Source organism: Pectinophora gossypiella, chromosome 3, assembly GCF_024362695.1.
Source record: "Pectinophora gossypiella chromosome 3, ilPecGoss1.1, whole genome shotgun sequence".
Classification (NCBI taxonomy): Eukaryota; Metazoa; Arthropoda; class Insecta; order Lepidoptera; family Gelechiidae; genus Pectinophora; species Pectinophora gossypiella.
In genome coordinates, this window is record NC_065406.1 from 326,410 (window position 1) to 352,772 (window position 26,363).

The 26,363-nt window shown below is 39.2% G+C and overlaps 1 protein-coding gene across 3 annotated transcripts in view; it reads right to left on the minus strand.

Annotated features, from left to right (window-relative positions):
• LOC126382212 (protein FAM102A) overlaps positions 1–26,363 on the minus strand; it is an 86,021-nt gene that overhangs the window by 47,063 nt on the left and 12,595 nt on the right. For all 3 annotated transcript variants that reach the window (XM_050031987.1, XM_050031986.1, XM_050031988.1), the window contains exon 2: positions 12,465–12,780. In XM_050031987.1, the coding sequence (XP_049887944.1) occupies positions 12,465–12,610 (146 nt within the window). In that variant the 5' untranslated portion in view covers positions 12,611–12,780. The remainder of the gene's footprint in view (positions 1–12,464; positions 12,781–26,363) is intronic.

The following is a 26,363-nucleotide window of genomic DNA, read 5'->3' on the forward strand; positions in this document are numbered from 1 at the left end:
GGTTATGAATATGATCAACTTCATCAACCCTGGTGTCAGGGTTGCAATTGAGTCGCCAAAGAACCCTGACATTGCTCATATAACGGTTACATACTTACTTAAGTAAATATTAGCCCTGGATCACATTACTTTCGAACAATCGGATGATCGCCCTGCAATGTCCTAACCAAATTAGTATGTCTCCAATGGGATTCTAATTCTGAGCCTAACGCTCAACCACTCAACCACAGAGGTCGTTAAAAATTAATACACTTAATTTATAGAGGTGTTATGAGCCCGTAAACAACCAAGTCACAGTATAAAAGTAATTCGCGACGTGTACCCGGTCAGTAACCCGTTAAACAAGGCAGAGGTCCCCCATAAAATAGTAATTGCAGATGTAATGTGCAGTAACACACGGCCGGGGTATCGATCCTGGGTCCTTGAACCCGCGACGTCGCCGCTCCTAGGACACTCTTGTACCAACTTACTGTAATGTACGGTTGCTATGCACTATAGCTAGCGGGTTTACCACAAAATTTTAGTTTGCACTTAGCACTTAGTCACATGTTCAAGAAGAATGAAAGCCAAGCAAAATTGAATTCAATTTTCATCTAATTGATCTACCAAATTCGTAAACACTGCAAATCTTTGGAGACCCTCAGAGTAATAGATAACCCGTTACATTATCGTACTCACGATTTGATATCAATCAAGACAATTTAATTAATTTGTTATTTACAAACATTAATGATTAGAGACATCTACAAGAGATTTATTATTGTAAAATTAAATTGCTAGAAACAAAGTTATCTGCAGACGCAAAGATTTGGTATATTCTAGTCTCCTAGAGTTTCCTAGCTTAAATACGATTTAAAGATAGAAAGAAAAGATAGAGAGAAAATTTTACGTAAAATTAATTTACTTGTAATAAAAACAAGTAAATTAATTTTACGTATAATTTTATGTATAAGTAAAAAAAGAGTAGGTGGCGCTGACTCTGCAGTTATTTAGATAAGGGAAATTAATAGTGTTCCCGGCAGCTAGCTGGGGCGGTAGATCATTTATATTTTAAATTGTTTTGTCCACGGCAGATATTAATCAACGTTTCAGCGTGAATTGAAAAAAAAATTGAGGCAAGAGTTTTATTTATAATATAAATTCGCGTAGATAATGTGTTGAGTATTGAGTATATGTTTATGTTACACGGGTTTTATTTACAGCACACGAGTAGATATAAAAATTACAAGAACGTGAGGATTATTTGGATTGGACTAAGCGAGATTCAAGGAGAATTTATTTTATTTTGATACATTGAGCCTCGCGTTTACCGGCGTTAACGCGAAGACGTCTGTATTTCTCAAACGAATAGTTTCTCTTGGAAAATGTACTATCCGAAAAGCATTTGGTAAGTTGCACACCTGTGACCCCTAGATTGAACCTTATATTAAAGAAAATCACAGAACAATGCCAAGAAACCAATTACCGCGCGCTAAATTCCAGAGGTATCGATTCATATCGTATCGTGTTTGCTTTGCAGATGTCGGGGCGGTGGGTGGGTGTGCCTCCATCCATCATACTGGCCCGCTGTCACCTGACACCAGCTGACAGCCCGGCTACACGCTAATAGCCCGACAGCGGCGGACAGTGGTAGTAGGGCCGCTCACATAGGCATACGAGTTTACCACTTGCAAATGTTAAATCCATTATTGGCACGTTGATCGTTATAGATGAGGTAAATGGATGCATGTTATTTTAGAACCGTCATCTATTTATGCGTTTGCCCTAGAGATATAAAGTCGAAGCATTGATTGACCCATACTAACATAACGCGAGCCTTGTTAAAAGGAGTCGTAATGTCGTCACGATAACATAATTTTCTATAACAAGCTCATTTCAACAGCGTAGATTATACAAAATCCTCGTCATACATTGCAAATAGTTACACAATACGACGAAATCATCAGAATATCACAAGAAAAAAGTAGTAAAGGTTCGGCAATCGGGTGCGCTTGCGCCGCGCGTGTTGTCACCGGCGCAATACCGCACCGCACGACGCTCTCCTTTCCACCGCTCTCGGTGCAATAACTCCATAATTATGCAACCTATTGCACCCATCTCGCTGACCACGCATTAATTACCACGCATTCAACTGTAATAATGTCTAAGCAACGCTTTCAATACACTAACCCAATTCAACGCAACTAGTGTTGAAATAGAAGGAAACTATTTGTGATAACGATGTGCTACGAGTAACACGGTCTGTTTGAAGAATGGCGGCGATAAGAGTATCGTTAAAATACAATATGCACCGCGGACCGCGAACAAATGGCTCGTTACAACGAGACGATGTGGGGACGGCGCTTTACTTAATGTGCCGTCATTTGGGCGATGGTGACAGTCACGGCACCATGATGGCGATGACCTTGTACAGGTCGTTACCAAGATCATGTGACGGACAAATCGGTCTTTTCGATACGGAACTAGTCAAAACGTTGTATATATGCTAATTCAGAAATCAGAATCATTTATTCAACGTAATAATCACAGATAAACTTGTTGAAGGTCAATTTAACATTTTTGAATCTAATTTCGCAAGGTGTTATGGCTGAGGAGAAGAAATGACAAGAAACTGCAACACATCTTTTAAATCAATGTAGTATACATTACAAGTTATTATTAAAACTAGAGAAACACTATCAATACCAGGCATTTTTTATCATTTAGGTAATCATTAATCTTATAATAAGCTTTTTTACATAAAGTAAGCTTCACATGAGCTTTAAATGTATTTTCTGACAAATTCAAAATACTGTCTGGTATTTTATTGTAAAAACGTATACATAACCCCAAAAAAGTTGAATTTAATTTACTTAGCCTAGAATTTTGGATATCAATTTTATTTTTGTTCCTTGTATTTTATGTTGTTAGAGGGAATCTAGAATATGTACTAGAATTGTATCTATTCGTAAGAAGCTTTACGAATCTTATCGAGTTCTCATTGTGCAGTTTACAAAGAATATAGACAGAGAGTATTATTATATTAAGCTTATCCTCATGGAGGTCGCTTGATCCGCAGTAATGGCGGAGGCTGACGGAGCGGACAATAGGGACTAAAAGATCGGTGATGGACGAGGTGAGCGGCCACTGAGTTGGCAATCCACTAATGTTGCTGTCGCAATCGATGTTACAAAATGTGTGATGGACGACAAACAACTTATGTTTGCTTATACATACTGAAATTTAATCTAGTTTTAGATTTTATAATTATGCATAGCTGTAGATATTGCAATGTTGAAGATATAACGTCTTGTAAGGTTTGCTTTATTAACCTGTATATAAACCTGGTATTATGTGTAGTATTCGTTTTTTTTAATAAGGCAGTAAATTATGTTTACAATGGGTTACTTTCGCCCTCATTTAGGATTAGGTATTTCCTCAAATACGAGTATCATAATCATAACAAACCGGCAAATTAAAATTCACACGGTTATCGCAACCGCGATCCTCTGCAATTAACGAGCGATAGACTTCCCATTGCGCACGCGCTGGTCATGAACTAGCCAGTTTTCCTTCCCCGCACGTTTTGTGCATCCCACTTAGCGGTAGGATTTCCTCTTTACTAGTAATCAGGAATTGCGACTGTTGTAACTGCGATTGCTACATCGCCGCATTTATAATTTTATTTTTTGATGTACAATAAATAGCCTATGTTGATTTATCCTATTACTGTACATACAGGCCTCTCCTTATTCAATCGAATGTGTACTTATGGATTATGTTCCGCCACACTATACAGCAGATCGACGAAAAAAATCACAGATACATTTCGGGGGCACGCAAGGAAGGCATCATAGTATAAAATAATCCTATACCTTGACAAAATCTCTCGTCGTCTACTGCAGGAAAATGTTTTATTTTATATTACGTGTCGCTGTCGCCTTGAGCAGTTACTTTGAAATAAAAGGAATTCAATAAACTGTCCGAGCCAGTTTCTTTTGTTTGGTGAGACAAAAAATAACCTATTGATGTGAATAGTAACTTGTTGTTCTTGTTGAAACTGTTTCAGTCAAGATTGTAAAGGTCCAGATTATAAAGAGCAGAATAACTGGTTGGAAGACCTGCGGGCAAATATGTTGTTTATATGAAGTATCTTACTGTATTTTTTTTAAGGAAACCAAACTAAACAAACAGGTATCTGCACAAGATAATTTCCGCAGCCGATAGCGGCTGGTGGCGTGGTGTAAACACATTGGCAATCATTCGCGCTTTCCCGGGAGCGCGTGCGCTGATGGGCGCTACGCAGACGCCCGATGCCTGCTTGTGCACATTCCGCATAAGTCAATACAATGGTTTCGAGGAAATCTACACAATTTCACGCTCTAACATTGCAAAGAAGATATTCGTAAAATATTTAGAAATAACATTTAATAAACGGCCGTTATTCATACAGTATGAACAGAGGAAATTAAACCCATATAGTGTCACAATCACCAACTTACATTACTATAAGTACGTACCTAAGTTATTTTTATATTTTCCAATTAATTTGGCCATTGAAATGTTTAACGACCGTAAAAAAGTTGTTACCGAGGAAAAATCTACATAAAATCTTTAACTGGAGGCCTAATTGCGGTTAACCCAAATATGAGCGATGTGGAAGCCATAACGTTCAACAAGCGCGGTAGAGTATGCTCTGAGCGCGGCCTCATTCCGGCGCAGGGAATTCCATTTGCCGTCAGTGCGAATTAGGACAAGGGATATAAACCTGTCAATATGTCGCAATACATACGCAATCATGAATAGATCAGATATGCATCCACTGAGACTGTTGACATTCAAAGAGGATCGCCAGGAGGACTTGAGAACATCTTATAAAACATTTGGTGGGAAATAACGCTGATATTTCTCTGAAAGATTCTTTAAGTTTTCGCCGAAACTCCTTGAATGTTCGCAAATTTTTCGCCACAATCGTTAGGAATTCTGCTGCAAAAAATTGCTCGTCAAAATAGCCGTATAAACAAGCCGAGGCGTCAGGAAACAAAATGTAAACATTGTGAAACAACTTCCTAGCAATCTGCATTGTCCACGATAACTTTATTGTTGCGAGCTGCCGAGCTGGTTTCCATAACCAATGATGATTAATGGACTTACGGAGTAATATATGAACACGCGTGTGATTGGCACCACATTAGACGCATAGATGCGTCTGTCCAGGAAGACATTAAACTAAAAGCATTAAATGTACTGTGAAATGAACCAGTGAAATGACTTTCTCGTTACATCCTGATCAGTGGTTTCAGGGCGCCCATAACTCTCCTTTTATGGCCTCTAAGAAATGATATATGGTGATATGTTTACACTTTATTTCCACATAGGTAGATATGCAACAAATACGTATGTATCATACACGTACTAATTCAGAAAAATGAAATTTAGGCAGACAACTAGTTTCTAAACTCAACAACACCTGTGAAGAATGAAGTCTGCAGCCAGTCCCATGGCTACAACAATGGCGTCTCTGCGTCAGGCAGTGGTGAGGAGCATCTACAACAAATTTCACTTTCCTCGCTGCGGCGTTGCTCAACCGGCGGTAATGATTAATTAATACAACACGCTAACGGGGCGCGGATCGCCCACCACACACTTTGCTAGAAACACATTATCATCATCATTCACACTCCGTTTACAGATAGGTACTGAACCGTTTTGTATTGTAAGTTGTTTTGTACGAGTACATATATGATAATGAGGGAGTCTTGTCAAGCGTTTTACACTTTGTCATTAAAAAATAGGTTTTATAGTTTTCTCTTATTTATATTATATCTAAATAAGAATGAAAGTGCTGAAGAATTGACAATGCTGGATCTTATCTAGATTAGACCACATAACTTTGAGTTATGAAAAAAAGGTATTAATTACGCTTAACCATCGTAATGGGCTATTCGATTCAATGACAAGGTGCGCTAGTCTCCGTTGCCTCAGAACAAGTGACCTGGCATACCGTCATCGGTCACACATTAGCCGGTTCAGTTCCCGGTGACGAAACGTAATGGCCGCCAGAACGATCACATCGTTTGGGAAAGCTATTAGCCGCGAATTATGCACACGGAGTCTGTTTCCCTTGTAAGCTTATGCAACAGCCCATCATAATTATGAATAGAGTCAGTGAACTGGTAATAGTAATATTTATTAAGTGGGAAATTTACTTCATCTCAGCAACAAAATTGAAGTTTTAAATCCGTCATTAAAGTTAGGAAATCTGCTCATCAGCAAGAAATTATGAAGGAAGCAATTATCTCCCGGTTTCCACGTCGTTAGGCTTAACGAATGACAGCCTTCAAAGAGAAAACGTGTGATTGAGCAAATTAGAAATCAATCTGTGTGACAGCGACATCAATCCGAACAACACATGCCCTAATAACCATGAGCTGATTACAGGGCCGCTGCTGTGGAAAGTACGACTAATCTGTTGATTCAAAAGTTAAGACGGTGTCTTCACGTGATGTGTTCCGAGGAAAAAAAAGGCTGGTGATAAAATCGGCAGTGAAAGTACCGGCATGTGCAGCGGTAAAAACGTCGGTGCATGCGCCGGCGGTATCCGCGGACGCATCTCGGCGCGGGCGCTCGTGTGTTCATTCCTCCGGCGAAAGTGCACGCTGCACATGGATCAACAATCGTAAAATATAACCGCCAGCAGCTTGTGCCCGGATAATTACCGCTTTAAAATGTTGTAAATGGCGTAATTGACAACTTTCACGATCGTAATGCCGGTGGACATAACAGTTACTTTATTTGACGAAAAACGCGAACGTTGTAGGTAATAAGTTTCTTTAGTGGCGATTTATTTTCTTCATCGGCATTTAACCGTTAAGGCAACATTGTGGGAAACTATCTCTGCAGGCAAGACAAGAGCGACAAATCGTGTACCGAGTGGTAGTTCTACCTTTATCATGCGCAAATGAAACTGAACATCGGGATGGTAAATAATGCAACATTACGAAAATAGAAGTACGAGACAACTGTGTAGGGTGAATGTTTCCGCGCGGATTACCTACAGTAAGTATGGAAGGGTATGGTGTTGGCGAGCCGCCATGGCTCCAGCCTTGGGACCGCTGCAGTGCGGCTCGCCTTGGCCAATTTCCCTTGCAACTTCTTCGCAAAATGTCGCAGGTCGTATTATAATTACTTTCGTTGCCCGACATAATATGTCGGAAGGCCCATTGTTCAAATGTCCACATAATGCTTCGCTTTTTAGTTTCCTTTCAAGGTTTGTCGTTGCGCGATTCGTTTGTTATTATATGAAGACTATTATGTTGGGTAGTTATTTAACTAGACAACAATTAATTAAGCAAACAATGGAAATTCATTCTCATACCGCAAAGTAATACAAAATGTTTTCACATCTAATGTTTACCTACGTTTTGTAAATAATGCGTACGATTATTAGAGATGTTTCCGATGAAAGAATTTGAAAATTGTCGTTGGTGGGTGGCCAAACTGTCAACTGGCAATAAGGGCATGATGTTCGCACTGCGTGTTGATGACGATGACGCGTGCGCGCGTGCCAGCGTCAACTCCGAGATCTATTTACAATATTTACATGTACTATGTGGATTTAAGTTTGGCAATTGTACAATCATTTTATTGGTGCCTATATTGCTTATAATACTGTAAAATAGGAAGTTATGAAGAGAAAGAAAATGACCGATCTTTCGAGTAAAATTGGATGATTTTAATGTTAAAAAAAAGTATGAAAAAACGATCGATCTTGTAAAATAATGAAAATGAAAGAAATTAACGTTAATTTCGAACAAATGTAAACTATGAGCGTTGGCGGCCATTTTTCTTCAACATCTGTAAAGTCAACTTCAATCACTTTAATCTTCATCTCAAACTTAAACCAACATAATAATAAATTGTTTCATTTATCCTGTCTGCACCGGCTAATTAAATAGTAAGCCGAGACCAATCCAAGTTACGTTAATTAAGCGGCATTTTCCACAGAGCGAATTCAACTGAGCTTGTTACTATGTACAGTACAGACAGTGTTCAGACATCGATACAACAGTTGTTTCTTGTACTGACTACTTATGTTTTACTGCTACACAATGTAAACATTTGAAATCAGCAGAGATAAGTAATTACATAAAATAATGAAAGTGCCTGTTACCAGCAAGTGGAAATATAATCTGGTATAATATGTTCGGTCGCGTGACCATAAAACCTGAGTAGTCTTTCTAATATCTAGGTATATACAAAAGTCGTAGTAAGTATAAGACACGTTTCCAATTCTTCTTAACCAGTAACTTCATTTCGTTGTTTTTTGCGATTTTTAAATTTTAATTTACATGAGATGAAACCATAAAATGTTGACACCGCGCACGACGATGTTACTTTAACGATGCAACGTCCAATTAATATTAACACATTGTTACGTAAATGACAACAGACAGGTCCACTAATTAACCACATAATTCGCGATGTTATTGTCAAATTCTTTATGTTAATTATAGATACATGGTTGTATACGTGATTAGTATTAATGGTCAAAAGGGTATCTATCAATGTTTGTTTGTAGTGGTGGCGGCGCGCGGCGGTGCACGCGCAGACGGGCGGGTGCCGCCGGACGCCTCCGCATTCCAGGGGGGAACTAACTGCTCACTTCCACCGCCCAGCCGTACAGCACCATCATGGCGGACACAATAAAATTACAATTAGACCGACTGATTACAAAACCACCAACCAATAGGGTAGTTTCCAACTAGTCAAATCAGTTACTTTTTACCTGTGACGTCATAGAAAAACCTTATATCCTTTTATTATATATTTTTCTTTATCAAACTTCATAAATATGTTAAATAGAAAAAAGAAAACGTTTTTTGTTACTTTTAGTTCTGTCTTTATCTTAGTAATCAGCATTTCATAATTTATCTTTGACCTAGGAAACTACCCAATTCCAATTTCATTATATTTTCAAATCTAGTCGTCGATATTGGAAAATTTTAGGGGATGCAATTACATACATCTCCTGTAGTTATTGACGCCTCTACTCCGCAGTGGAGTATAATATGACGTAAATGTATGTGTGTTATGTAAATAATCATTGCGTCAATAATCAATGACTGCTCCGTTCACGTCGCGATTGACAATTAATGACTCGAAGGCGTCTTTACATGATGTACGGTCACGAGTACTAATATGTATACTCTTTGAAACCATGTCACATTAACATTATTGACAAATTAAAACGTAAATCTCATTAAATGTCAAATATGATAGTGCGACAGGGTTCTAAAGTGGGTACATGATATTGCTCATGACTGTACATACAATGGAATTTTCCCTCTCCAGGGACATCCACATCGCGAAGTAAAATGGAATTGCCCTGGGATTCCTGGGAAGTTGACGCGCTTCAATCTGTACGAGTGAATTCAATTTGTTTTGTAGCATTAGAGCTTTACGCTAAAATCATTTATTTTATCTGAGTCTATACGTATGTACTCGATAGAGGTATGTCTGTCGGAACATAAACAACTGTAATTCTTCGATTTAACTTGATCATAAAAAAAAACAATGACTGACAAAAATTTAAGAAAAAAAAGAAAATGACATGATATACCGTGTGTAGAACGGCCCTTAAAAGTAAACTACACGATTATACGTTGTTTTGTGCATTTCCTTCTTGATTTGAATAGTCTACACACTTAAGCAAGTAGGATCCTGTCTCAAATGCAGCAGGAACCAAATGGCCGCAGCAATTGTGGCTGTGTTGGATTGGATAACGAGTGGTGTGTGTCGGAACTCATCGCCGGAGCAACTGTCTTCCGCCATGGCTCGTCCGATTGCGAACCATTAACTAGAACCCTGCCTGCAGCATTCCTGACAATTAGGACAATCAGGTGAGAATGGTGAGATCCTGTGGTACACGAGGCCGTATTCTGAAGATATGTTATGAAGAGTTGACGAAGGGGAGTTTGATAAGGACGGAACAAACCCAACATCAAATATTCATTCTAGCTCATTATTATGCTATATTTATTCAGGCCCATACGAAATTTTATGTCCTACGCCAAATTGGCAATAAATATTAAAAGCTTTACTCATGTTAGATACTTTTTATCATCCTAACATTATTATGTATAAGTTAGGTATTTAATAATTCTATTGCGGACTCTAGCTACCGACAAGCATTTAATTCAAGTGAAAGCTCACTCGATTACCATTAATATTCTAATGATGAATACATTATGCTTCTCCGTGTTGTACTCTGGAGGTGAATAAAAATTCCATTGAAATGGAAAACTAATTAACGTTTCATGGAAGCATGACAGCTATACATAGGTAAATACGGACGTTTTCTTGAAACCTCCCACGTCAAATAGAAACTGTAGGTAAATACTGAAGCGACCGCATACAATATACGCCCACGATCTTACGATTCCGCGCAACTTTTACATTCTCGGAGCAGATTGAAAATGATATCTGTACAAGATTTATATTTAATCATAATCATATCATTTATTGCGTTATTTACTTTATTCGTTAGCTGTGCAGAATATTTTGTCGCGTTTATAAGTGGAGACAAACCAATTAAAACAATTACAGTTCCCTATAAATACGTATAAATCAGAGAGATCATGACATTTGATCATGATTGATCACCACACGCCGCGGGGCGTACGCCGTACCTACATCTGATATCGGTTTTGCTGGAAATCATGAAAAGCCAGCAAATGAGCTTACAAAGGAGATTGAAATCATTAATACTGTTACATGTGACGTTAATTATTTGAATTGCGAACGGTAGGTAATATGAAAGCAATGTGGGTGGTGAGGTACCACATACCTACTGTGTCTGGTACAGACACGGCGCTCCAACGTTACGTAACCTGCCTGCGGCTAGGCTACAGACTAGAGATCTGCGGTCCTAGACGCCACGTCTCGATGGATTTATTATTACCTACATTCTATTACCGCCTAAGCTGTTAAGCGTAATCATGTGATATCTCGAAAGATGTGCTTTTACTTTAGGAATAATGCGAGTCTATGTGTGTGCGAGAAAAAACGTGGCGAGCCGTGGTAGTCCAGTTCGAAGAACTCACTGTTCCTGTGAACCTACGAACTGTGAAGTTCGAATCTCAGCACGGAACTTTTTTCATAAATGATTATCACGTGCTCGGCGGTGAAGGAAAACATCGCGAGGAAACCCACATACCCGAGAAATACGTCAGACAGGCAGACGCATCTGTAAACCAATGGGAACCCTACTAAAACCGGACCTGTCAAATCTCCAGGTTAGGTAAGCGGGCCTTGTGAAAACGGGATAACGCCGTATATAATGAGCTTACGAAATAATGTAAGCTTATATAAGCTAAATCCAAAATATTCGACTTGGCTTTACATACCAGAGGCAGGCTATGATAATAGAGGCAGGTTTTAAACATGGATACTGGGTATAGGTATTCCCGTAGGGATATAAGCCCTGTTAAACATTCCGAAGGCTGTCGTATCTTATAATAAATATAATAGTAACATAAGCTCCGGCTATATTCTCAAATGGGGACGTATCTTCATGAAAATTTATAGCAACGTAATCCGTAGGGATTACCTAAAGTCGAAATCCCCTTGTATCTATGTAAATACACTTAAAGACTGTGTGCTCTTACAAATACTTACCTATTTTATGTAAGTAAACAATATTAGGATTATCAGCAAAGTTTCCTCAGCCGTTGTTACAGTATTGATCCGCATGTCCCTACGACCTTAGGCTAGTGTTTACGCCCTTCGTTATTGCTTCTAGCTATTTGCCAAGTAGAGCATTATCCAAGGGCTCACAGAGTTGTGTCGTCAATGGACCTCGACCCGTGTTAATAAATTAGACTCCACTCCCTAAAGGCAACTTTGTTATGAACCCTGACAGAATTTTGCCAATAAGAGGATGAATGGTATAGTAGCTCATGTTATAATGGTCTCATATTTAATTACAAGCTTCATTTGATAGGGTCACTGCGAACTTTTCTGTTGAAAAGAATCTCTGAGATTAAATCAAACTTCTTGTTTTCGATTTACTTCAGGATCAGTTAAATCTTCTTGTATCCTTAATCTTCTCGAATTGTAAGCCGAAACAAGTTTCAACGCTTTCAAGTCAGTCATGCCAAATTACTTTTGCTAATTATTTTGTTTATTCGATGCTAAATTTTATGCCTGGATTTATTGAACTTTATGATTACTTTCACCACGTCGTAAAATTCGACACTAAACAAAATGATTACGAACTTTATCGTCTGGCTTTCATAACGCACATTAAGGAGAGCGAGAAAGGGGTATAACCGTATACGACTTGCTTAGGTTCTGTACTTGACTTATAAACCTTTCGAATTAACAGGAAACCTCGCGTCCAGAAGCTTGGACAAAAGCGAGTTGTCTAGTTGATTCGTAGGGGTTATAAGAACGAGTGTGTACTTATATAGTGTGTGACTGACCTGCTAGAGTGTTCCTGGAAGTTGCCACCGTCGAGCAGGCGCACCTTGGCGAACAGCACGGCGGACACGAAGGGCACCTCCGTCAGCTCCTCCAGGCAGCACTGCACCTCGAACTTGTAGCGCTTCTTCTTGGTCATGAACGCCATGACGCCGCCACCATCGGGCCGCGTCACACACTACACCCACACTACTTGTTCCACTACACTTCACTTCACATGTGTGTCTGGCGACGCACTTGAAAATGAATCACGATATATTGAGGTATGCAGCCGTCTGGGCAGCGCTCCGCCGGCACCCTCGCATGGTCGAGATCAGCCTGCAACAATCAACGCATACATTTAGATAACTAGACGTGTTTTTTGGCCGATAACGCTAATGGAGTGGTTTCTTATTGTTGTGCGATATAAGGTTGTATTTTTTTACTATCAGTGATTTATTCGTCACGCAACGTAGCTACCTTAGTAATCCTTTAGATACTCATGTTCCAAATCCAAATTGATGATTCCATAGTTTATCCTCTTTTATAAATTTGAACGCATATCTGAAGAATTTGCATCCCGCTGATTAACTTTTTGTAATGTAAATCTTGTTGATTAACTTCATGAGCGTAAATTATTCATTCTCTAAATCCAGTTATCTAGATGGGCTTAGGAGCTTGCGTTCAGGATGTAACGAGGACAATATAATTACGATAAAGTTCGTATCCTCGTTGAAAGTATATCGATTAAGGAGATACCGTGGAGGAATGTACGCACGGCAGCTAACCAGGTGAACTATTCATAAGGTCGCTGGTGCAAGCTGGCGGCGATACATATGTATCGCCTAGTATATAGATAGATATATCATATTAAGTGGATGGTGATAAGATTGTTAAACCCACTTCAATAAATATAATCTTAAAATGAATGAATAGTATATCCATATACTAAAAATAAAATAGCTTTTCTCACGAACCTCAAACCAAGTATTTATTCTTTATGATTTTGGTTTGTTTTCTTTTTTTTTAATAATTTTTAATCTTGGTGATTTTTTATATATTAATGTCCGTGTGGTTTTTGTCATGTGTTAAATGTAATGCACCTGTCTGTCTGTGTCTGTGGTGTCCGATAATAATAAATGCTTCTTTCTTTATTTCTTTCTAAAAAGGTTTATTTTTATTTTATTGTTACTACAGCTCTTCTATGTAGTAAAAACTAAGATTAATTATAAAAGCGTCTTAGATGGGTGTGTGTGTGTGTGAACACCGACATCTCAACCCAAGACTGGCTTAAGAAGTGTTTTGTGCAAGCGCAGTCGCCTGCAAAAACAAGTTAGTCCCATTTTTTATATTAATTCTATATTAAAATTTGCTTTTCGGCTTATCGCCTGTCATCAATCAGAAGCCACGCCACGTGGCGACAACGTGGATTACCGGATCGCGAAACCGATAAAGTGCAACCACCGCAACACCTGCCGCTATCAAATATTTACTCCTTCGTACGGTCGCCGAAACGTGACGTTATTGAGCTCAACATGAGAGATGAAATAAAACTCTTAACGATCAAGTGATCGAAAAAGACACATGCTTTTGTCATAACAAAGTGCTAATTTAAAACATCAGATATCGATTAAGAGTTCGCCTATAAAAATATCGTCAGAGGCCGATGATCAGATTTGATTGTAAAGTGACCTAACGATTATCTGCGCGCATAGCAATCTGTATTTACGTATGTGTTACATGAGCCATGTCAGGGGCCTCAACAGTTGACACCAGGGTTGATGAGGTCGGACATTCGTCTCACAACCACGAGAGTACAACCCCAACCAAGCCAACCAACCAACCAACCCGCATCTAAGTATAGTAAATATTTGTTTCCTGGTAATGGTTGCCCGGAAGAAATTTCTCTAGAGCAATAAGCCCGCCCAAGTTGCACCTGTTTCCTGGTAGTGGTAGCCCGGAAGAAATTTCTCTAGAGCAATAAGCCCGCCCAAGTTGCACCTGTATTCATGTGTTGTGTGTGATTGTTAAAATTAATTTATGTGCAGTAAAATGTATTTGATTTGAGAACAAGAAGAAGCAGAGCAATTATGAGTATTCATATTTAAAACCCTTTGGCTACTCTGAGCGACATCTACCAAAAAGAAAATCCCTAAACGGAAAACAATCAGACGCCATATGCGTCACACACGTCGTATATACATATGTATAATGCGAATAGTACAGTCATGAGCAATATCATGTACCCACTTTAGAACCCTGTCGCACTATCATATTTGACATTTAATGAGATTTACGGTTTTTGTCAAAAAAGTTAATGTGACATGGTATCAAAATGTATGCATATTAGTACTCGTGACCGTACATATTATTATTATTATTTGTACTTTATTAATACTTTACAAATCGTCGCCTTACAGTGAAAACCACGTAAGGGCTTTTTTGAAAAATCACATTTTGACGTGATTTTCTTCAACGAAACTTCAATTAATTTCAATCACAAATTTTACCTGGATTGAAACTAGCGTATCTATTACGAAGTTTTATTAAAAAAAAACATAACTTCCGAATGTGATTTCAAAAAGGCGCTCACGCTGTTTTCAACATTTCACAAAGCAAACGTTATAAAGGTTCGACTCTATTTACAGATTTATTTATAAATGGAAATGTGCCTTTAGAACATCGGTACCGGATCTGATAAGCCGATACGTGAGGCCACTCCAGCAGCACACTCCCAGATCAAGATATCATGATACAGGTGTATTAGCATTCTCTCGACCTTTCTAATGTGTTATCTCCTAAAGAAGATGACTTGATGACGCGACATTGACTCTATTTAGTAACCAGCAAATTAACCACTAGAACAGGTACCTATTAAATGATAACATTCATTTCTTTAATGAGTCGAATCATCGTTTTGACTCGATCATGTCGCTAAGCGACGGAAATCAAGCGATAAATAAATGATGAATTGATGCATTCATGTATATTTTCAGGCCGAGCATAATATAGAATCACGCCTCGATCTCTGAAGGGGTAATCAAAGGTGTATTATATATACACCTATATTATATATACATTTACCCACTATGTTAGTGCTACTCCGCATATCGCCGTATCGAAATTAAATAATAAATCAAGAAAAATATTTCTATCAGCGAATAATTTACTTCTTATGCCGTATTTGGTAAGAACTATGGTATTTAATTTCCTTCGTGTGAAAGCATCACGCCTCTATCCACGAAGGGTGATGGCAGAGGTGTATAGATACACACGCACTCCTCGCCAGCTATGTTTAAGTCTCATGTAATAGGAGGCGAGCCTATTGCCATTAGCCGAGCACAAATCCTGGAAATCACGTGATAACAATTATGTACGATCCAAACATGAATTCATAAAGTCCAATTCAGTGGTTTAGAGCCCGAGTTCGGCATTCGAAGCCATGACACTACCATGTATTTCGCGCGTCAATACTTAGTTACCCCTAAATCGACTTATTTGCCATTCCCTGTTCAGCATACATATGCTGAACAATACGCTAAAGTACCAAAGCCTATAATAGGTACACTAGCATTCCTAGCACATTATGTTCACTAAGATGAACACTATAATATGCAGCCAGGTAAGCAACTTGTCCGACAATCGCATCGTGTTTGTCTCAATATAGTTAAACAAATGGTGAATTCGAGCTACTTACAAAGTTGGCAAGACTCGTGAGTGTGGCCGGGACCCCGGGAGTCCGGCCAACTATCGAGTGCACTCACATCGCCTGCAAGAAACGGACACGGAATAAATCTCCGAGGACCGCTCTATTGCACAAGTTTCTTAAACCGATCTGAAAATACTTCGATATACGACTACAATACTTAAACTTTAGCCCGCTCCAGACTTTACGTAATGATGTCGTATAAAACCGGAATATACCAAACATATTGCAGTTTCCTGCTGCAACCGGTTTTTTTTTTAACGAGAAGATAATATCGGCTGATACAAGCTCAGCAAAGGATGCAGTATAAAGTAAACTAACAATTGAAGCACATTTGGAGAGCAAAATCTGCCGATTACCAATTATGAGCAACCTTCGCGTGCTAACTGTTTGATTTCGTCTAATCAGAAGAATTAATAATGATTTCTCTATAATATCTCTTTTTACATTTGCTAATTTATTCCATAGAATAAATATAACATTGTTTCATTTGCACTTGCGCGGAGACTCGTCGATGATTGCCTCAATTATTGTGATTAAATCAGATCGGCGACCTTCGCAGCGGGTTGCGCAAGCGCAAACGCCCAGTTGACCCGTGCTCGTCAATTTGCAGGGAGCACAGGTTTACAATGACGGCACTCAATTAGTATCGAGTGATATAATTGAACGCTATACTTTTCTAATAGATGACTTCATCAATGACTTCATGTTTTGATGAAGTCAGGCCAATTTTCCGCTGAGATAGATACCAGAGCCCCTTCGATACCCACCTGCACGAAGTTATTACTGTATCAAAAATAGTTTTACCGAGAAGCTCTTTTAATGTATGATATCGGCATTAAACAAAATGTATTAGCACCTTATATCCAGGCGAACACACACCAGACGGGCCGTCTACGTCATCTGCTCAACAGTTCTTTTAAGTACGTTCCGATACACTAACAGCAGCCGATATAAAACAGCAAGTATCCCGGTATGTTAACGATACTTCCCGCTGGAACGCTGGCGAGTTGCCAGCGACCGACTGCTGCCATCGCCTTGGAGTACCGGAGTCTTAGGACTCTAGGGCCTCGCAGCTTTACATTTACGCACAAACATACGAAAATATATCGACACCTACCTTTTTTCTGTTTACTTTATATCCAACGTCACATCTTTGTGAAAACAGCTGACATTATAAAACTGAATCATAAAGTACATGTTACAGTGAGCTCCAACGCGCCCAGAACTAATGGACAGATTCTTGAAGAATGTAGGACTGTCCAAATAAGAAGATAGCCATAAGTAGATGCAACTGGTTTCAAATTGGGGCGAATTGCTAACAACCAGTGAACCAAGTGGGTCAATTTGCAAATGCGCGTGCTATCATTGGACTTGAATGAAGAGATGGTCTAGTTGGGTTATCAGGCGGTTGTTAATTTTGTAAAAGTGTGTCAACCCCTCGTTTGCGCAGTCATCGCGCCGTATCAGCGGATGGCAGCGCCGGCGCCGCGTCGATCGATAGCATGGAAATGTTCCCGACGTGCGCCAAATTGCCGGCAAATGAACCGGCTTAAACCTCAAGCCACTTATGCTTCGAGCGATTTAAGGAATTAGGAGTGCCTTAATGACAACAACTCTGGAGTCGAAAATAAACTACATCTTAAACTAGTCTGTATGATAACATTTTAACATTATCTTTATGTTCGCTGCGAGCGAGCCCAGACCAGCGAACTCTAAATACCTTCACTAATTACTATTTCACCAGTTCCTAACAGTAATTAAAATTCTTATTTCACCACTTTGGCAATTAATAAGATTTCCGCTTCAGGTAGCACTGTCTTGTTTTATATCCAGTTTTGCCTTCTACCTACTTGTAGTACCTACTCATATACACTGGAACCAATCAGTGTTGTAGTACCCATATATTCAGCCATTTCTCGTGTAATCAATTTCTCGGGCCGACATCCAGGACGTACGAGAGGCACGGTGACTTGCTTTGAACTTGAACAAGCGTAGGTACACTAACATAATATTCCTAGTACGTATAGTAATAAAGCCTTAAAAGGAAAAGACGACACAAGCAAGGAGGCTTAGACATTTTGTACAACATCTGATGGGAGTGGATAGTACGCGTAAGAAAGAATAAATTCAAAGGTTTGAGTCAAGTTGCGTAGTAAGGTACCGTTGCGTTGCATCACTCGGTATGTCGCGCACTAATAACGCCAGAAAGTAGGGTTTGGATGGTCTAAGGTATTCATCAATTAAATAAAACAATAAATAACGTATGCAAGCAGCATTGAACATGGTTAAGCAAATGAAATTATAGGTAAATTGATTACCGAGGAAGGATTAAATTGAGCGGAGCGCCCAAAATCCTGCACCAATTGTCCTGTCCCGCAAATGTCCAGTCTCCATGTAATTGTGCTGTTCGTCAGGCGTGACGAGTCAGGGCCCGTGGGTCAGTCGGGAATCGATCCGCGGACGTGCTCCGAGACGATCGATTTGCGACGGAACGCGATCACGTCTCGGATTACCCATGCCTTAGACCTTTATCTTTAGTCTTGCTCACTTGGAAATCGATTTCCAGTTTAGCAGTGCTCGTTTTACATTTCCAGAAAAAACCCAAACATAATCATTTGTTCTTCCTGAATGGATTGAACCCGAAAACGAAATTGAAAAGGTCACGCGCTTCCTTTCATTTCGATTTAAGACTCCTTGGTCACAGAGATGACTGCATATTAACTGGCAAGTCATGAAACCTCTTTAAGGTGACCAATAAGCCAACTTAGAATTACGTCAAGGCGGTCCATCTATCCAGTATGCAGCGTCATGATGACGTAAGCGGCCCGATCTAGCACAAGCAGTATCGACGTGCAATAAGAAGAACCAACTCGCTCCCTGCACTAGATAGATGATCGCTTTACGCTGGAATATTGAGGTGCTCTCGCAATCCTTTAAGCTATTGAGCGCCCAGTTTAAGTGCCGCGATTTGTCACTCCAGTGCTCTTGGTACAAGTTAGTACAATCTTCTACTAAGTGGTTGTGATGGGAGGGATTTAGAATGACGGTTATAGGTAGATCTAACTATTGACACAAAAAACTACGTTACTTTACCTTCAAATGTCTACTATGTAGGATAAAATGTCACTGTAATTGATAGTAATTAAAAATGGCGAGGTACACTTCGCTATACATAGCGAAGTATACTGCTGTACTACAGTACAGTATTATACTGCTGTACTACAGTACAGCAGTATAAAACTAACAAGTATGTACTAAGTTAAATGAGGTTGGGTGTGTCAATCGATTATGCGATAATCACGTCCGAAGGGGACTGCGGCGGGGTGATGGCTCCCCTGGTACTGTTATATGTCAGTAGCTATAGAAATACGAAAATGATAACGCAGAAATTACGACACGCTCGCTGCGCACCTTTTAATGCCACAAATTGACTCATATTTGTAAATAAACAAGGGAAAAAAGGAAGAAGACGAAGTAGGATAAGAAGTTTCGTTGATTTGAATTTTTTTGAAAAATTAAGGAAAAGATGTCGGTATTATCGGTAAAAAATCATATTAAATGTTACCTAACTAGCGAACCGAAAAACAACATCGTACTGAATTAACCGCTATCTGGGTAATAGCATGCTGTTAAGACAGTAAGTCACCATGAAAACGTCGTCTCATTTCCAACAATATTGCAAAATCAAAACGCGAAAAAACTCTAATCGAGCGATTGTAAGTAGCAATCACGTCAGCCATCGCCTGATGACTAAAATTGGCTTCGTGATGCAAAAACCGAGACAATCATTGCAGCCAGCCATGCGAACACATTTTGGGAAAAAAAATCATGGTCAATGACAGATTTATGTACCATTGTTACCACTCTTCGCTGCCAATTAGAGAAACAAAGATAAGAGGGATCTTATAATCAGGTTATAATTCTAATAAAACCAACAAATATTTAAGAAAACGCTTATCGTTCACGATCGTAAAGGCTGAATCATGTTTCTGTTACCCAAGAAATTTGCATTCAATGAGTCTTTTCAATATGAGAATTTAAATGATTTAGCGTTGCCTATCGTCTTTGCGTCAGTGACAGTTCTGTGGCACAAACATTGAACAGTGGGATAACGGAAGAGCCGCTTGAGGCGTGAGCCGGCGCTTCCTTTACCAAACAAATGATCAAATACGGCTCGTGTTTATCGTTTTTGCAATGCGAAAAAGTAATAAAAGAAAACGTGCCTAGTCGTCGGCCTGTCGTTTTTTATTGGCACAAATATACAAAGCCCAATCATTGCGACGACACTCGCACGATTCCAGCCTCAATTGCCGACGTAGAAAAGCTTCTATTCGCATGTGAACACATTTAATAACGAATAAAATGTCCGCGCACGGCTTTGCATAGATACTTGATGTTCCAGCTTATTGCTGGTATAAATATGTTAAATTAAACCGCTAAAAGATGTAAATTCCATGTGCCGCTAGTTGCTACGTGCACTCGCGGTACCCTTATAATACAAACACGGCACTGTAATACCGTCTATCTGTCGTCTTAAAACAGCAGTGTTTAAATTTGCCGACACTGATAACAGTTTCCTGCCGCGGTAATAGTACGTAGTGAGATGTTTTTAAATCGCCATCAGCATTCAGAAACAAGCCGAGTGGAATGATTGCAGTGACCGCATCGTTACTCAGAACCCGCACTTTTTGTGAGGCTGGGAGCTTCGAACTCTGCGGCGCCGAACCGCAACGCAAAGAAACGAGCACTCGTCTCGAGCTATATCCATCACTCATCAACTACAAAGTGCACGAGTTTTCTAAAGAACCGGCGCGGCAATGAATGTGGAGCGTTCGTGAAGAATCCGTCCGCGAAATAATGGAGTGGTCGCCCACATACTTTTTATTGTTCGCTAATGGCTGCGCCGGAGCCAGTCGAATTGCGACGGAATTAGCAGATATGATTTATTGTGAAACCATGTTCACCAATGGAAGACATAATCGAGTTTGTAGCATTGTTTAAGAACACTAGAGGTGTAGAATTTATTTGCACAAAATCAATTAAGACAAAATTATTGAAATATATAATACGTGTGCGATAAATAAATTACAAAGATTGACCAATTATAACAAGCAGTTGGCAGCGGTAAGGTGACCGCGACTGGCCGGGCGGTCAGCGGCCAGCGGTCGGGGAAAGTGATAGGAAGCGTTCCACTCGCGAGAGATCGTCACCCGTGCACGGTGCAGGAAGCACACACCCGCTACCAGGTAGTGCAGATATCGCTCGAGATACGATATACCAACAAACACCACCCATGCATCGCTTCCTGCTCAACATTAGACACGAACCAAACATGAAATCACGCCAAACCCAATAATGACTTAACTAAACCTCGCTAAGAACCTCCCGAACCACATACTTCGCAAATGTCTGCGATAACAGCGCTAATGTACCTATTCACGTTTAGCGCACACGAAACCATTGTTACTACATACACAATAATTAGCAACAAACAGGGCACGCGCATTTTTTAAATTACACCGCCTCCGACGTCCTTTGTTAGTATTCGATATGAATTATGCGTACGTTTCCTCTGCAATGAGGACGATTTCAATGAATTATGAGATTTCCAGATTATTTACATTCATAACAACCAATTAATTATACGTAAAAGAATAATAATTTAAAACTAAAACATATTTCATCAGAAATACTTAAGTAAAAGATACAGAACAAGGCTAAGTACAATGTGAAAAGTACCTTTTATAATGTTATAAATAACAATAAGTATGTACTTATTGTTATTTATTATGGAGAATATAATTGTAAAGATAACAGTTATGTATGACGCCAGCACAAGCGAGGTATTACTCGGATACTCGAGTGATTTCCAGTGGCAGTGTGCCAAACAAAGTAAACAGAGATATTTCAGGTGTAACAATAAACCAACTTTTCAATTGACTCCCAAATGACAAATTAGGAAAGTTGCTGAAGATTCAAAGATTGGGACGCAAAGAAACCAAAGCATTAGAAGTAGCCAAGAAGACGAAATCAACCACGCGACCCGCAGCCGCCTACGTCTTGAGACGAACAAGTCACATACAATTTGTTTCCACGTCAATAAAGTACCGTTACTTGCACTTTTTGCAACAACTGTAACATGCATAACAAACCTCGATCCGCTAATCATGTGACAGATAAGCAATGATACCACAAATAAAAATAATCAACTTCTAAACGGGATATAGATTACGAACGCGTTAAGACAATCAAACAGTCATAAAATAAACTCACGGTTCCTGGAAAGATAAAGCATATTGTGTTCAATTAAAATCGTTTTAAACGAAAACTTCATTGTTTCATCTGAACTCGTAATCGGCTAATGCTTTCGCCATCTTGATTTTATGACAGTGATGAATGTAACAGCCGCACAGCTTTGACGCAACTCTCTAATAACAAGGACAGCAATCTCATCTTCAGGAAATGAGGAAATATTATCGAGTTGCTATTTGCAGTACAACAAACAAATACAATAGAGAGGAACCGTCAATTGTCTAACCGAATCTAGTGCAGTTAGCGTAATTGGATAATTGAAAACATTCCTCTTCAGTAGCAAAGGAGATCATCGGATTTCGGCCCAGAAGTCAAAGTGCCGGCCAAAAAATAATTTTGCTATATTTCGTTAGATCTTATCCTTATGAGTATTTATTACTATGGCACCAAAGCTGTAGTCTCAATATCTTCGGTTTTATTCGAATTAAAAGAACTGGATTTTTCATACATTTTTAGTGAAAATGTAAAGTGCCGGCCAATCAACAAAAATGGTATATATCCTTAGAACTTATCCGTCTGAGCATTTATTACTATGGCACCAAAGCTGTAGCGTCAATATTTTCGGTTTTATTCGAATTAAAAAAAAACTTGTATTTTTCATACATTTTGGTGAAAATGTGAAGTGCCGGCCAAGAAACAATATTGGTATATCCCGTTAAAACTTATCCATTTGACCATTTATTATTATGGCACCAAACGTCTATGACCATTATTTTGGCTTTTATTGGACTTTACGTTTTAGTTTCTATGTGAAAAGTGCCGGTCAGCAAAAACACATGTCAGAACTATCGAGAAGATACCTGTAAACATTGTTCACTATGACAATAAACGTGTATGACCATTAGTTTGGCTGTTGTTGGATTTTTAAAACCTCGATTTTCGATTTATTTTGTTATAAAATAAAATATGACAGGCGCGTTATTTAAAGGATCGTCAGAATGTTTATTACTTTGACATTAAACGTCTATGACCACTATTTTGAACTCGATTAGATTTCTCCAAAATCTGGAGTTTTCATAGATACCTACACTTTGGCGAAAAAAGTTTTATCTGGCGATAATGCAGGTAAAGGCGTAATATCGTGATCGTCATTGGACACATTTTTATAAATCAAAAATAGGTTTTCGTTTGACCACTATCTCACCTGATGGTGATACACGCTTTAGAAGCTTATTTTTTTTTTTTAAGAAATGTGAGGTACTGTGCTATATCGGCCGAGTAGCACCAGGACATTGTGATCGGCATACATGCAAAACATAACTGCCTGACTCCTGTCTTCCCTAACAGCTTCTTCAGACATCATGCCAAAATACGAGTTTCGTCACTAGATGGCAAGCTTATCTTTGGAGGGTGGTAACCATCTACGATCAAGATGAATCAATACCATAATTCAACCTAAACTTAGGCCGTAACGTTGAGTTGAATGCAAAAAGTACAGCCAACGTCGTATTAATATAAAAGTTCACCTAACAACACACAAAACAATAACACAAAGTATTTATCTGACTAATAACTAGTCATTGGGAAAGCTCTGCTTGTTGTCATTGTTAAAATGTATATAAAAAAAGATTTTTTTAAAAGTCCAATAAACGCCAAAGTCTACATTTGGTAATATAGTAAAAAAATACGTTTCAAGTAATTTACCAAAAGATTTGACTATTTTGTTTCGCTGGCTGACATTTTCCCATTTGAACCAAAACGGAAAGAGAGACGAATTAAAGTCATAATAATGGTCAAAAATGTTTCGCGCCAGATTATTAAATGTTCTAAAGGTCCTTTGTAATCAGCCGTACCGCAATTTTTACCCAAAGCACTTTATTTTTAAACAAAATAAATAAGAAATCAAGATTTTTAAAATAAACAAAAAGCCAAACTAATGATTGTACACGTTTGGTGCTATAGAAAAAAATGTTAATAGGCATCTACTCGATACTCTCTACATGGTATTTTTGCTGGTCGGCACTTTTCACATTTGAACTAAACCGGAAATTCCAATAAAAGTCAAAATGATGGTCATAGATGTTTGGTGTCATATTAAAAAATATTGAGAAGCAACTATTAGACAGATTCGACGTATTTTTTTCGATTGTCGGCATTTTAACATATTAACCAAAACGGAAAGTCCAATAAAAGTCAAAATAATGGTCATAGAAGTTTGGCGCCGTACTAATAAATGTTCTAAAGGTCCTTTGTAATACGCCTGTATCCCTTTTTTTCCCAACGGACATAATATTTTTTTTTATAAAATGTATGAAAAATCGTGATTTTTAAAATCCAATTAAAGCCAAACTAATGGTTATACACGTTTGGTGTCATAGTAAAAAATGTTCAGAGCTATCTACTCGAAAGGTTCGACACATTTTTTTTCTCTGGCCGGCACTTTCAAATTTGGGCCGGCCAAAGTATGGAGAGCCGATGATCTCCTTTATCTCTAGGCTCTAAGATGAGCCGATAAAAAGTTAGGCTGCAGCCTCTCAACGGGTCTAGACGAGTGCGAATGTTACCGCGCGGTCGTCGACCCGACACGCGATTATACTGCAAACGACGATGTGGCAGCCTCACATGGGGCGCTGCCGCCGCCGGCAGCTCTCTCGAGACTATGCGTAATAGTCGGGATGTAAATCCGCCGTATAAAAGTCACTTTCCTCGTCGATGAATCACAGGAATGTAAACTAAAAAGTGTCAAAATCACTTTGTAAATCATGACCTGTATAGATAATTAAGACCGTGCAGAAGCTATCAATACTTTTTATCATCTTGAAAACATTTTAATTGCCCATTCGGCCCGCAACGCGAAAGTCATCAATAAGCTGACATTTGCAAATGAGTATGATGGGTGTAGCGATAGCAACAGAACATGTAACCGACAATGTTATCGAGATCAGTCCCACACCTCCCTCGCGGGGGTCAGCGCGGGTCCGAGCGTCCGAACTAGTTCGCCGGCCCGCGCGCCGCGGCCGTGTAACGGCACTCTGCGTGCATGCCAACAGATTTGCACCCGCCGCACCGACGCGTTTGACAACCTGCGAACTTAATTGACCACATTCTAGTGGAGCGCCAAGCAGAATATTACTTGGAAAACGCAAAATGAGGTCTCACCTCGTAATGTTTAACTAATACGACGGTTTTAATAATATTGGAAAAGTCCACGATCAGGCAACAGTAATAAAAACTAACACTTGCAAATGAATTCTTGTGACACTAAACAGATTTCAAGAGCGACAAGTTGAAATTGAAATCGGGTCAGATGAGCGATTAGGAAATACAACGAGAAAACGTGGTAACACGTGTTGAAACTGTAAACAACCGATCGATGGAACAGAAAGGGCTTAGCATCGACACAGAGATAAAATAGATCACAAAAAGAAGCTGTTGAGCGACGACGGTTGGAGGAGGAATCCGTGTCAAGACGCATTCGGCTCAAGGGCGCTCGGCTGCTACCCGTACTGTGTCAAGAGCAATAAATGGACTGACTACCTACTGCGTCTACACAGTTCAACAGTACACGTGGCACTGATAACGACGGCTTCAATACTTCACTTTATATAAAGTACTTAGCAAGAAAGATATGGTTGCTTGAAATAGTGTTTGAAAGAAGCAATCTTACGAAATATTGTGTAATAAACTTATAATGAATAATAATACAAAAATCTTCAGAAACGGAAAAGTAATAACATCAATTTTGTGTCGTCATTAGAAACAATTAGTTATACTAAAACAAGTGGAAATCCCAGGAAGTCGAAGGAAGGATAAAGCTTGCAGACTATCACAAATTAGCGTCATCAGCTTTATCCGTGATTCCACAGAGATGATTTCATGCGTTTACCTGCAAAACCTCCGCCACGTCAATACCCACACAGCTTATGGAAAGGATAAATGGCTGACGTTAGAGTTCAAAGTC